At 46.0% G+C, this 13950-nt stretch overlaps 1 protein-coding gene across 1 annotated transcript in view; it reads left to right on the forward strand.

The window, feature by feature from the left end:
* The first annotated feature begins 260 nt into the window (after positions 1 to 260).
* Positions 261 to 13950, forward strand: part of HAPSTR1 (HUWE1 associated protein modifying stress responses) — a 29331-nt gene continuing 15641 nt past the window's right edge. Inside the window, exons 1-3 of the mRNA XM_011717507.2 lie at positions 261 to 1353; positions 1991 to 2071; positions 13285 to 13560. Of these exons, the coding sequence (XP_011715809.1) occupies positions 1128 to 1353; positions 1991 to 2071; positions 13285 to 13560 (583 nt within the window). The 5' untranslated portion in view covers positions 261 to 1127. The remainder of the gene's footprint in view (positions 1354 to 1990; positions 2072 to 13284; positions 13561 to 13950) is intronic.

The raw sequence follows: 13950 nt of genomic DNA on the forward strand, positions 1-13950 counted from the left end.
GGGAGGATTGCTTGAGGCCAGGAGTCTAGACCTGGACAACGTAGTAAGACTCCTTCTCAAAGGGAAAAAATAAATGAAGTTGGGGGGCACTCAAAAGAATCGGAAAGTGCTTTGCAAACTTGGACACGAGTCGGGCGTTTTATTCACTTTCTCTACTCCCCTCCTCCCTTTGGGAGCCCCAGGGGCTGGAGTAAGCACGCTACCACCCACTACACCTCTCAATGCCCGCGGCACAGTAGTCGCACTCGATTTTGCATCCCCCAGGGCCTGTAAACGCCGGAAAAGCTCCCGCGGGGTGCGGTCGCTGGGCCTGGTCACGTGATCCCCACTCGGCGCCCCGGAGCTCGGGGGGGCAGCGAGCAAGTGCGCATGCGCATCCCTTCAAGCTCTTCCTCCCCACCCCCACTGGCTACCTTGGCTCGGACGCAACCACTGTCAGGTCCTCCCCCTCCTCCCTCTTCATCCTTCCTGACATTCACTCCCTTCCCCCAGCCACTTGGTTACGTCAGGCAGACAGGCCGAAGAACCAATCACGGTGCTGTGCTCAGAAGCCGGCACGCGGAACCGGTCTGATCCGACTAATAGGGGCCCTTGGAGCGGCCACGCCCCAACCGGGCAGGGGAGCTCGGGCCCAGTGGGCGGTGCTTCTCCAGTCAGCATGTGGGCGGGGTAGGGCGGGGACCAGCAGCCGCAGAGGCGTCCTCCGCGGCGGCGACGACGACGTTGCTCAGTCTTTGGGGTGGGCTCAGCGGTGCAGGCCGGGCTGCGCGGAGGGCTCGGCGGTCAGCGGCGGCGGCGGCAGTTGGGAGGCCGCAGCGTCATGGGGGAGCGTTAGACAGGCTGCGGCGGGCGAGGCGAGGGGCGGCAGCGGTCATCTGGTCCGCGGCGACCTCGGCGGGGCCCGGGGGGTGGGAAGGCCTGGGGCGGGGGTCGTCCCTGGTTGCACGGGGCCGCGGGGCGGGGCTCGCCGGCCGTCGGGGTGCAGGAGGCCTGGGCCGCTGAGAGGAGGAGGCGCCGCCGGCCGCCGGGCCCTGCCGCCGGGCCGCTTGACGACGACGCTCCCGCGGGGGCCCCGCCTGAGGAGGACGCGGCGGCGGCGGCGGCGAGGCCGCGGGAGGCCGCGGAGGATGGAGGAGCGGAAGGAGGAGGGCGAGGCCGAGATCCAGGAGCACGGGCCCGAGCACTGGTTCTCCAAGTGGGAGCGGCAGTGCCTGGCCGAGGCCGAGCAGGACGAGCAGCTGCCCCCAGAGCTGCAGGAGGAGGCAGCGGCCGCCGCGCAGCCCGAACACAAGCAGCAGAAGCTGTGGCACCTCTTCCAGAACTCGGCCACCGCCGTGGCCCAGCTCTACAAAGGTGAGGCCGCCGCCGCCATCTTGGTGCCGCTTGGCCGCCCCCGCCCGGGCCCGGCCCTGTCGGCTCGGCTGCCGCTTCGGGGGGCCGCTACGGCGGCGGCCCCGGGGGTCCCGTCCGGTGGCGCCGCGGCTCTGCCGCCCCCTCCCCGCAAGATGGCGCCGTGGGAGGGAGGCCCGGGGTTGGGGGGGCAGGCCAGGGCCGGCGTGGGGGGAGCCCCGCTTTGCGGTCGTCCGAGGGTCCCCGCTCTCCGGGCCCGGCCGCCCGGTGTCCCCCTCGGCCCGGAGAGGGGAGGGGAGGAGCCCCCGTCACAAAATGGCGAAGGGAGACGGCGGGGCGGCCCCATTGTGCCCTGAGCCGGCCTCGGGGCGGGGACTGCGAGGGGGGCGCCTCCCTGCCCCGCGACTTGTCCCTGATCTGAGCCCCTGAGGCCTGCGGCATCCCCTTCTCCCCGCCGCGACCCCCATGCCCCCCGGTCCTCACACTGGGTTTGGGATCCCGAAACCCTTGAACAAAATGGCGAAACCTAATATGGCCGTTCCGGAGTGATTGACGCCCAAATAACATTCTTGTTCTGTTTCTTTTTCTATGTGTGTTTCTTTTTTCTTTCTTTTTTTTTTTTTTTTGGTTTGCTTTTCAGACCGAGTGTGTCAGCAGCCAGGACTTTCTCTCTGGGTCCCCTTCCAAAACGCAGCCACCGCCGTCACCAACCTCTACAAAGGTAAAGATAACCTTGCTGCATTGCCGATTCAGGGAAGGGCCGCTTGCGTCAGGGTGTCTCCCCTGCGTTCCAAGTGTGTTTTCTGCTCCCCAGCCCAGCTGCTAACCTAGAATACCTTGCAACTTGAGAATCCCGGCGGTGCTGTAGTTAGATCCACCGGAGGCAGTTTTGACACCCGCCAGGACAGATGGCAACGCCTGGGGACGTTTTCGGTTGTCTTCTCCTAGAGGGGGCTGTTGTTGGCACCCAGTGGATGGAGGCTGCTGAAGGTCCTGCAGTGCCCAAGATAACACCGCCGGCCCCCTCAGCGAAGAATTATCCTGTCTCTAAAGTCAGTAGTGCTCAGGTTGAGAAGCATTGAGCTGGGAGACGCTGAGCCTTGCTTCCCACTGGAAAAGACGTTGAGGGAAGAAAAGAGTTGATGCTTTTTGTACTACAGTCGGAGGTGGGACGAACTGTATGGAAAAAATTCTTGAGTTAGGCATTTGAGAGCGTGGCAGTGTATGTAGTTTTGAAGTGCTTGAAAGCTTGCTAATCGGTCATCTGCGTGCATGTTAACGTGCTGCTCTTTTCTAGCGTTTCATCACGTGTTTTCTGTCAAAACGATTCTATGTCTGATTATTATGAGTTGCTGGCAGGAATTCTGTTGAGGGTTTTGAGTTGATAGATTTGTGTTTTATGGTGGTTCCTTTCTGGAGTTAATCCACCCTTTGTGATGACATGAAGATATGTAAGTAAACGTTCTTGACCATTGTGCTTTCTTGGTAACGGTGGGTTTAGATTTTGTGCCTTACTGATTTTGAAGACTGAGAAATTTGAGGTTGATTTTTTTTTGTTTTTGTTTTTGGCAAGGTTTTTATGGAAAAAGGATTATGACTTTGTTAATCTTAAGAAAAACGTAATTAAATGCTTTCAAACTTTTAAGAGTTGCTCAGAACAGTAATGGAATTTTGTGCATTTCAAACATACCGGTATAGGTTGAAACGGGCTATGAAGCTGCTGCGTGACTCTCAAGTTTTAATTTTTGTGTAAGAATGTGCAAATGGCCGCTGCATCTTGTAGGAAAAATATTTCTTATTGTGAGATTTCTTGAGTAGACTACAGTTTTTTGGGACAGTAATTTGAGAACTGGTAACAAAGTGATGAAAAGGAACGCTAGCTTTAGGGAATGAGGAACTATAATGCTACTAGTCCAGCCTTACTGAAAAAAGGGAACATGGTTAAATAGTGCCCCAGTGGTTGGCTTTGATTTTATATAGCTGTTTCTTAAATTGTGACTGAGTAAATTGCTTCAACATATGTAGTGCTTGACGGTCTTGAACATTTTGGAATGGCTCTTGGTTTTGTCCAAAAAGGGAATTTTGAAATAATACTTAATTTAAAAAAAAGTTTCTTGGAGTGTAATTTACATACGGTAAAATCACCGTTTTAGAATGTGTACTTCGATTTTTTTTTTTTTAAACAAGTAGAATATATTTGTCACCCCCACTCCAGCCCCTGGCAGTCACTGATTTGATTACTGTTTTTTCTTCTCCATCATGTCCTAAATAGAACCGTGCAGTCCTTGTAGCCTGTTGTGTCTGGCTTGTTCCACTTACTATGATAAGATTCACCCATCGAGTTCGCATTGCAGGTGTGCATAGTTCAGTGCCTTTTAATTGGCGAGTATTGCTCTGTGGTGTGGCAGTACCATGATTTATTCTTTTGCTCTTGTTGGTATTGCTTTGTTCTTGAAGGGGAAGGCAACACATTTTTAGTGTTTTTATGTGCCAGGTTCTCAGCCTAGGCCATATGAAATGTGAGTGTCCTCTGGCTTTGGTGCTGTTGGGTGCTTGTAGAATGTGTCCTTTTAGGAGTAAGCTAGCAGTTTTCTTTAGTGCTAACTTTTCGTGTAAGAAGATGGATTCAGCATTTGAACTCTGAAATAATCCTTAATTTGATTGCTTCATTTTAAAATGTTTACAGTTTGCTAGTTTTCCTGCTCAGAAAACTTAATGAGGAACATTTATTTTTAGAAAACTTCATATATGATTCTTGGATTATTGTAAATGCTAGATTGTCAGTCTGAACTAGTTTTATTTTGTACCTTGTTCCTGTACAATGAAAACACATCCCTTGCCTAATAGAAATGGTAAGTTGTGTCTTGTGGAATTTGATAGTATAATAACGTTTTATTTGATTCAAGGAGTGTGTGGGTAATACTGTGGATAGTCTCACTTTTTCTTCTTTTCAGGGTGTGGTCTTTGGAGAACAGGCATACAGCTGTAGGAATAATTGGTTGCCTTAAATAGAACCAATAAAATTAGCAAGGTAGTGTCACAAGTGCATACAGCAGTAAGTAGTACTAAATTTAAATGATATTGGTTATAGTTCTGATTAAATATTTAAATATAATTTAAGGGGGGAAAATTTGGTGGATACTTCTAAGTGGGCAGCAGGCAGCATTCCTGTATTTTGTATAATTAAGCACTTAATCTGACAAGGTAAAAATGGGTTATTTTGCAGCCTGGGGACAATTTGGCACTCCTACCAGCTTCTTGATAACTACCAAGAAGTTCACTAGGTTTTTATCTCAATCCTGACCTTCTTAATGAAGGTCAGGATTGAGATAAATACCCAGCAGATGGCCCCTTTTAGTTGTCAGTGGGCTTTTGAGAAGTTGAAAATTCAGTTAATTGGTTTTGTTGGAATGTGGCTAGAAGGATTTGGAAGATAATGTAAATGTGAGTTGAACTTGTCCCTTCAGCAAGGACAGAATTCAATAAAATGGAGTGCGTGGTTTCTTCTGCTGTAGATAGCAGGGTCGACTTTTCTTCCTCTTTTTGATAAAGGAAGCCAAAATCCTGATTGCTGGTTTTTAATTTGATAAATGTAAAGAGGATGGTGTTTCTTCAATATTCAGTAGTATTCTTAGATCAATATATTTTGTGATACCTGAAACTAAAGAAGAGGAGTAAAACATCATTTTAATCTAGCTAGGGTTGATGTTTACCTGGGAAATACTTGGTCAAGCGTGCCTGTGTTCGCTCCTTACATTGGAGATCCCACTTTCCAGCAACCTGTGTGAGCCCGTGTTTGATTGTGCCCCATAGAGCCATTTCTCTAATTGTTCTTTCTCAGCTTTTCATGCTTTTCATGTTTTTCTTCCTTGATGCTTGTTTTCTTTGCCTCCACGTTTTGAAACTGCATTTGTAGCATTAGTTGCATGCAGTCCTGGATATTGCTGAAAGATGTTTCTGGTTATCTTGAACAGCATTTCCCTGAGCATCTGCAGCCTAGCAGTGCTTGCAGAGGGCTAGTGTCATTGTGAGTTGGAGTCTACTGCCACGTTGCCTGAGTTCAGATCTTGACTCTGTTACTTTTTACCTTTATGGTCCTGGGGACAATGAAGCCAGGTGTTACTTCACCATTGTGCTCCTTGACTTGACTTAAATAGGGATAACTACCACAGATTCTAGTACAAGCTCTTAGCTTTGTGCCTGGCATAGTGAGTGCTCTGGCATTCATTGTGTTGGTCAAGTTTTAAGTATTTTTTGGATTTTTCTCAATGTGGGCAGGGCTTAAAACAAAGGGAAGTAATAATAGTTTATTTTCTTTTCTTTTTTCCTTGTGTTGGAATAAACTCTGGTGTGTACTTCTTGTTCCTCTTTTTTCCCTAAATGGAGTAAATGTAAGTAGAATTGACAGGAAAAATAGTCTGATGCCCTTAAGTCCTGATTTTTGATACATCTTGATTCCAAGCCCTCTTTATATGTCTTACTTCATTGTGGCCATTTTGGACTCGTGAACTAAAGGAGAACTGAGCATAATTGTAAATGTGTGGGCCAAGTGGCAGGTGACTTAGAAACAAATGGCCAGAAATCATATTTTACCTGGAGACTGGTGGAGCTGGTTTGTGACTCACTTGGCTGCAAAAAAATTATTGCTGAGTTTGAGACTTTGTTCAAAATACCTTAGTGTAGATTATAGTTAGAAACCCTGAGCATTATACTTTTCATACCTGTAATCCCAGCACTTTGGGAGGCTGAGGCAGGAGGATTGCTTGGGGGAATGTAGTGAGATCCCGTGTCTTAAAACTTTTTTTTTAATTTAAATATAATTTAAGGGGGGAAAATTTTTAATTTAAAAAAATGTTTAGCTTTGTCAGAAGCAGTAGCCTCAGTTATTCATAATAGTGTTTGTAGATTGTAGATTTTTATAGAAGACTGCTTTTTTTGTGTGTAGCTCTTATTTTTTTCCTTTTTTTTTTTTTTTTTTTGAGACAGAGTCTGGCTCTGCCGCCCAGGCTGGAGTGCAGTGGCTGGATCTCAGCTCACTGCAAGCTCCGCCTCCCGGGTTCACGCCATTCTCCTGCCTCAGCCTCCCGAGTAGTTGGGACTACAGGCGCCCGCCACTGCGCCCGGCTAGTTTTTTGTATTTTTTAGCAGAGACGGGGTTTCACCGTGTTAGCCAGGATGGTCTCGATCTCCTGACCTCGTGATCCGCCCGTCTCGGCCTCCCAAAGTGCTGGGATTACAGGCTTGAGCCACCGCGCCCGGCCTCCTTTTTTTTTTTTTGAGACAAAGTCTTGCTCTTGTCCCCCAGATTGGAGTGCAATGGCTTGATCTCGGCTCACTGCAACCTCTGCTCCCAGGTTCAAGCGATTCTCCTCCCTCAGCCTCCTGAGTAACTGGGATTACAGGTGCCTGCCACCACACCAGGCTAATTTTTCTGGTTTTTTTTTTTTTTTTGAGACAGAGTCCTGCTCTGTTGCCCAGGCTGGAGTGCAGTGGCGCCTTCTCTGTGCACTGCAAGCTCCGCCTCCTGGGTTCATGCCATTCTCCTGCCTCAGCTTCCCAAGTAGCTGGGACTACAGGCGCCCGCTGCCACGCCCTTTTTTTTGTATTTTTAGTAGAGACAGGGTTTCACTGTGTTAGCCAGGATGGTCTTGATCTACTACCTCGTTATCCACCCGTCTTGGCCTCCCAAAGTGCTGGGATTACAGGCGTGAGCCACCACGCCTGGCCTAATTTTTGTATTTTTAGTAGAGATGAGGTTTCACCGTGTTGGGACAGGCTGGTCTCGAACTCCTGACCTCAGGTGATCCGCCTGCCTTGGCCTCCCAAAATGCTGGGATTACGGGCGTGAGCCACCGCGCCTGGTTGCTTTCCTTTTCTTTTTTCTTCTCTTGTCTGTCTTTTTTTTTTTTTTTGGAGACAGGGTCTCATTCTGTCACCCAGGTGGGAGCGCAGTTGTGCTGTCTTGGCTCACTGCAACCTCCATCTTCCAGGGTCAAGTGATCCTCCCACCTCAGCCACTGAGTAGCTGGAACCACAGGCACCCACCACCATGCCCAGCTAAGTTTTTGTAGTAGAGATGAGGTTTTGCCATATTGCCCAGGCTGGTCTCCTGAGCTCAGGCGATCCACCTGTCTCAGCTTCCCAAAGTGCTGGGATTACAGCTGTGAGCCACCATACCCAGCCTGTGCGTACTTTTTCTGTGAAAGGATAGGTTGGTTGCAAGTATCAGAAAACACAAGTTGGGCTGGCTTTAGCTGTATGGACATGTACTGGACCCTCTGACTTAAAAGGCCACAGCAGGATTGACTTAATTGAGTGGCCCAGGCTCTCCTGCTCTGTTTTCCCCGTGTGTGCACTAGCATACTTTGTCATCAGGCTGGCTTCATTATGTTGGCAGAATGGCTTGTGGCTCATGTCTTAGGGCCACTCAGTGAAGCTTAGAAGAGCCTAAAAATGACTTCTGTCATCTCTTGGCCATAAGGGGTCACTTGCTTACCCACAACCATTAATAGGGGTACATAGGGTTATGCAGATGAGTTGAGGGCTAAGCCACAACCCCTTAAGCAAATGTAGAGGGAGTTTCTCTCAGAACACGGTTGCTATCTAAACAAAAACTTGGAGTGCTTTAAGAAGGGGAGGACAAGGATTGGATGCCAGGCAGGCAACAAACAGTGGTTATTAAGATTCTCCCCCTGGGCTGGGCGAGGTGGCTCACACCTGTAATCCCAGCACTTTGGGAGTCTAAGGTGGGCAGATCATCTGAGGTCGGGGGTTCAGGACCAGCCTGACCCACGTGGAGAAACCCCATCTCTGCTAAAAATACAAAATTAGCTGGGCGTGGTGGCTCATGCCTGTAATCCCGGCTACTTGTTAGGCTGAGGCAGAAGAAACGCTTGAACCCGGGAGGCAGAGGTTGTGGTGAGCCGAGATCGTGCCATTGCACTCCAGCCTGGGTGACGAGCGAAACTCCATCACAAAAAAAAATAAAATAAAATAAAAATTCTCCCCCTGGTTCCTGGTCATTTGTTTTGTGTACTAGGTGAAGGTTAGGTAAATATGTAAGTAACTAGGAGGTATGCTTACTTTTGGATAACACTTCCTTAGGGAATACGATTGGAAAGTGTTCGATTTTGGCTGTCCCTTAGATTGTTACATTCCTGAAGAAACATACGTTGTCTTTACTGGTTGGAGTGCCATGGCTCATACCTGTAGTCCCAGCACTTGAGGCTGAGGGGAGAGGATCTCTTGAGGCTAGGAGTTTGAGATCAACCTGGGCAACATAGTGAGACCCTGCCTCTACCCTTTCCCCCAAAAAAGAATAAAATACTTCTCTGTGTGGTGGACTGACTAGTGCCAATCTAACTCTTAGGTTGAAATCTTACGTAGTCAGTAGTATTTCTTCAGAAGTGTTGTTTTGGTGTAGCATTGTGCTCTTAAGGTTTGTACATTGTCTGTGATTGAGAGATGGCTTCTCATTTGAGGAAGAGATAGGTCATAGAAGGAACTCTGTCACTGAACTTTGGACACAAGGCCCTTTGAACTTCAGTTCCTTGTTATAAACTTGCGATACCTGCTCTAATTCACATGAAGTTTTGTGTGTATCAAAAAGCTGTAAGTAGTGTAATCTAATAAATTTTATGCAGTCATGTAAGAAAGTTATGCATTTGGTCTTCAGAATCAATATAATTATTTGCCCTCTGCCCCCACCCCAGCCCATTGTGGTGGGAGTATTTGTCTTCTAAAATCTGTTGGATTCAGTTTCACATGCTTATATAAAAACATTTAAAAAAATAAAAGGAAATATGGGATACCTACTATGACTGGTGTGTGAATCAGTTCGTTTTCTTTTGAGATGGAGTCTTGCTCTGTCACCCAGCCTGGAGTGCTGTGGTGCAGTCTTGGCTCACTGCAACCTCTGCCTCTCAGACTCAAATGATTCTTCTGCCTCAGCCTCCCAACTAGCTGGGATTACAGGTGCCTGCCACTAAGCCTGGCTAATTTTTATATTTTGAGTAGAGATGAGGTTTCACCATGTTGGCCATGCTGATCTCAAACTCCTGGCCTCAAGTGATCCGCCCACTTCAACCTCCCAAAAGTGCTGGGATTATGTGTATGAGCCACCGAACCACGCCTGCCCAGTTCCTTTTTTGAATAAGGAAATGAATGTGTTGTGGTTAAAGGTTAGATTGACATTTCAGTGCCCTTGGAGTTTGCCTAACCTTCAAGTTTGTGGCTCTTTTCCACAGTGACTTCGGTTTCGGTAAAATAGTGTTGGACACAAGACTGGCCACGGTTTCTGTGCTCTGTTTTTCTGGGATAGGTACCCGAAAGCCCATGCTTCTAGAACTGGGGTGTGCTGAAAGCAGCGTTTGGCTGAGAGCCGTCAAGAGGCCGTGTGTGTGTGTGCGTGTGTGTGTGTGTGTGTGTGTGTGAGATTATCCACTGGACAGTAGTTTGTCCTGGGATTACGTTAAAATGTAGTCATGCCTAACATTCTCCAGTAAGCATGCAGGTCTCCTAATTAGCCCAAGGTATGAGAAAGATTTTTTTTCAATCAGGTAACTATTTAAAAAGAACTCTATTTTAAATACTTCACCAGGTACATGGGACTTTATATTTTGGGAGATAACTGAGGTTGGGTTTGAGTGGTAAGGCAATTGGACTTGGTTTTTTTTTTTTTGAGACGGAGTCTCGCTGTGTTGCCCAGGCTGGAGTGCAGTGGCCGGATCTCAGCTCACTACAAGCTCTGCCTCCCGGGTTCTCGCCATTCTCCTGCCTCAGCCTCCGAGTAGCTGGAACTACATGCGCCCGCCACCACGCCCGGCTAGTTTTTTGTATTTTTAGTAGAGACGGGGTTTCACCATGTTAGCCAGGATGGTCTCGATCTCCTGACCTTGTGATCCACCCGCCTCGGCCTCCCAGAGTGCTGGGATTACAGGCTTGAGCCACCACGCCCGGCCAGACTTGGTTTTCAGAATATAGTGTTAACAGTATAAAACTACATTATGCTCCGGTGGTGCAAAAACATACTTAAAACATTAAATGTTGTATCTGCTTTTCTCTTCTAGGACCTTCTAGTCTGTAAGGGTAGTGTTTGCAAAATGCTTGAGTTTAGTGTACTCATAGTTGGTTCTGATGTTGAGACTTGATCATCTCAGAATTTTTGAGGTGAAATAGTTGTCAGTTGCATAATTTTTTTAAAGAGGTTCACAACTTCTTACTAACTGTCTTATATCTAAGCCAGGCTACTAGTGATTATTGAGTTTTCCCAGTGTTCAAATCTGTGATGAAACCATTAGTCCCTTGCAGATCTGACTGTTGGACTTCTTGTGTCTTCAATCAAAACAAACCAAAACTTGGCCAAGCTCTTCCCAGGATAGTTTTTTTATTTTTTGTTTTTTTTTTTTTAAAAACCACCTCACGTGGCCCCTTCCCTTTGGCCCTTGAGTTTTGTATCAGGTTTAGCTTCTCTTTTTTTGCTGTCTGGTTTGGAAGGTGTATGTTTACATGCCTACTTCATTTTTCTTTCTTCCTTTTTTTTTTTTTTTTTGAGAGAGTGTCTTGTTCTTTCACCCAGGCTGGAGTGAAGTGGCACACTCTCGGCTTATTGCCACCTCCGCCTTCCGGGTTCAAGTGATTCTCCTGCCTCAGCATCCAGAGTAGCTGGGATTACAGGTGCCTGCCACCACGCCTGGCTACTTTTTGTATTTTTAGTAGAGATGGGGTTTTGCCATCTTAGCCAGGCTGGTCTCGAACTCCTGACTTCAGGTGATCCACCTGCCTTGGCCTCCCAAAGTGCTAGGATTACAGGCATGAGCCACCACGCCCGGTCATCTTTTTTTGCTCTCTCCAAGCCTGCTTCAGACTTGTTTCTTGTATCCCTTTTTTACTATGCTTCAGACTTTTTTCCTCTGTTTCTCCAGGTCTGGGCTTACCTCGTAACATTTGGCTTTTGAAGAATAAAATTTCCTTGTTCTCTTCAGAAACAGAAACTTCTTCATTTATAAGCTTGATTAAAAGCAGTTCTTCTAGGTAGGATAGGTTTAAAAACGTGATTGCTTCTAGGTTAACACATTTTACATTTATCCTTTATGTGGTTTGATAAGATGAATGCCTCCAGCTCTTTCAGAATCATTTAAGTTTTAGGTACAGCATTACAAAGTCATCTTTAGGTTTGTCCACCCCTTTAGGGTTGGCTCATCTAAATCTTTTCTTAAAGAGATGGGAAAGTGGTGATCGTCTCTAATGCTATTTATATTCAAAATGGTGGAGTCCTTGCTTTGTTTATGAAGAAGTGAGAAATCAAGATTATTGATTCACATTATACCAGTAGTGAGACACTGGAGAAGTTACTTCACTTTTGAGCTGCTTTTTATGTTTGTAAAATTAGAATAATCCACCTTCTCAAAGTTGTGATGGAGAAGATATGAATGCACTGTATAGCATATCAGGTTTCCAAATTGATGTCGAATTCTAGTCCTGGTCCTTTTTATTTTGAAGTCTTTTTTCTTTTTAACATCCCAGGTCCTACATTGATTATTTTTTTAAGAGAAAAGATCTGTGGACAATATCCTTGTTTTTCTTTCTTCAGCAGTAAAGACTATCATCTGCCAAAGAGTCAGCCTTATTATAAAGTTCTGGTTGTTCTGCTGCCCTCTTGACATTTTCTTTAATAGTGCAAATTCAGCTTGGGATCCTCTGTGATGTCTGGATGATTGTTTTTTTTTTTTCCTGGAACACAGCTTTACATTGTTTGACGATTGCCCATCCTTTCAGAGTCTACTGTAGACATAGCAGACAAGAAATTAAAGCCGCCAGGTGCAGTGGCTCACGCCTGTAATCCCAGCACTTTGGGAGGCCGAGGCGGGTGGTCAATGAGGTCAGGAGTTCGAGACCAGCCTGACCAACATGGTGAAGCCTGGTCTCTATTAAATACAAAATTTAGCCAGGTGTGGAGGCGTGTGCCTGTAATCCCAGCTGAGGCAGGAGAACCCGGGAGGCGGAGGTTGCAGTGAGCCAAGATTGAGCACTACAGCCTGGGCAACAGACTCCGTCTCAGAAAATGAAATAAAATAAAATGAAATAATCAAAGCCGGGTAAAGTAATAGAGAAATGTACACAGTGTTGTTGCTTTTACAAAAAGTTCAAGGATAAAGTAAAGATGTTGGTTAATGCTGTTAAAGACATACTGGTGATTTTCTGCTGGCACAGCAGCTCAATTAAAAATAAATTGCAGTGACTTAAATTTTCAAATACTTTTTTCAACTAGATGAAACCACTGAAAGGTAGGGGTCATTTTACCAAAACCCAGGTGGAGTATACACAAAGAATCAAGTCTGGGAGATGTATGGGGAATGGTTGAGTTACAGGAAGCTGTTGGGAACTGGAAGGAGAATGAGAATATACCCAGGGAAATAAATGAAGCTTTTTGTTTCCACCATGCTATTTGGTTTTAGTGTTGAGCCGTCAATCAGAATTAATTTTTCCTTCTAAAACGTTTGTCGCTGTCTTCAGCTTGTTCCTGAATCTTGGTGCTGAATCTGTCAGTAGGAGTGCATTTCCACAATGACGTGGTAAATGCAGATGAGTGTGGCCTGAGGCATGTGCAATACTTAGACATCTGTTGAATGATGTGATGCAAGTTATTTTAGGTAGTTCCATTACAGATAACTAATCTGTTTCTGTTAAAAAAAATTTTTTTAACAAGACAAGCTCCAGGACTGCGTTAAGTCAACACTGAATTTAGACATTAAGATTAAATTTTATATATAACATTTTCATTATGACTGTAATCATTTCAGTTTATATTACTGATACAGAGGCCACATCATGGTATTCACTTTGGTTAGCTTGTAAAATGGTTTTCTTTAGGAGGGAATACAATTTGACTCTAATGATCATGATACATGTTTTCTTTTTCTTTATTTCTAACAGAAAGCGTGGATACCCATCAACGAAGTTTTGATATTGGAATTCAGATTGGCTATCAGCGACGCAATAAGGATGTGTTGGCTTGGGTTAAAAAACGCAGAAGAACTATTCGTAGAGAAGATTTGATCAGCTTCCTGTGTGGAAAAGTTCCTCCACCACGAAACTCTAGAGCTCCCCCAAGACTGACTGTAGTGTCCCCTAACCGAGCTACTTCAACGGAAACTAGCTCATCTGTAGAGACTGATTTGCAACCCTTCCGGGAAGCCATAGCTCTGCATGGTAAAGCCGTTTAAACATATTTCTTTGGAAAAATGGTTAAGAGGGTGCCTGTGGACCCATTTTTCACTTTTAGGTTTAGGTCCAGATATGCTGTTTTTTGTCTATTACAGTAAACAGCTTGCTCTAGAAATGTTTAATAGAATGTAAGCTAAACCTTATATGGGCGATTTCTGTCAGATAACCCATCCTAGAAAATGTTTTTAGAAAGTTAGTTTGAGCTTATTGGTGTTAAAATTACATATCTTTCTGCAGTGTTGATTAGAATTTATCGCTTTACAGTTATGTGTTGTACATGTTTTTCTCCTCTTCTGAAGTCAAAGAGGAAGTTCTTGTGTCTTAAGAATTCTGTTATATTTCTAATGGTCCATGACAGGCAAGTAAGGTGGGAGA

This window comes from Macaca nemestrina, chromosome 18, assembly GCF_043159975.1.
Source record: "Macaca nemestrina isolate mMacNem1 chromosome 18, mMacNem.hap1, whole genome shotgun sequence".
NCBI classification, from domain to species: domain Eukaryota; kingdom Metazoa; phylum Chordata; class Mammalia; order Primates; family Cercopithecidae; genus Macaca; species Macaca nemestrina.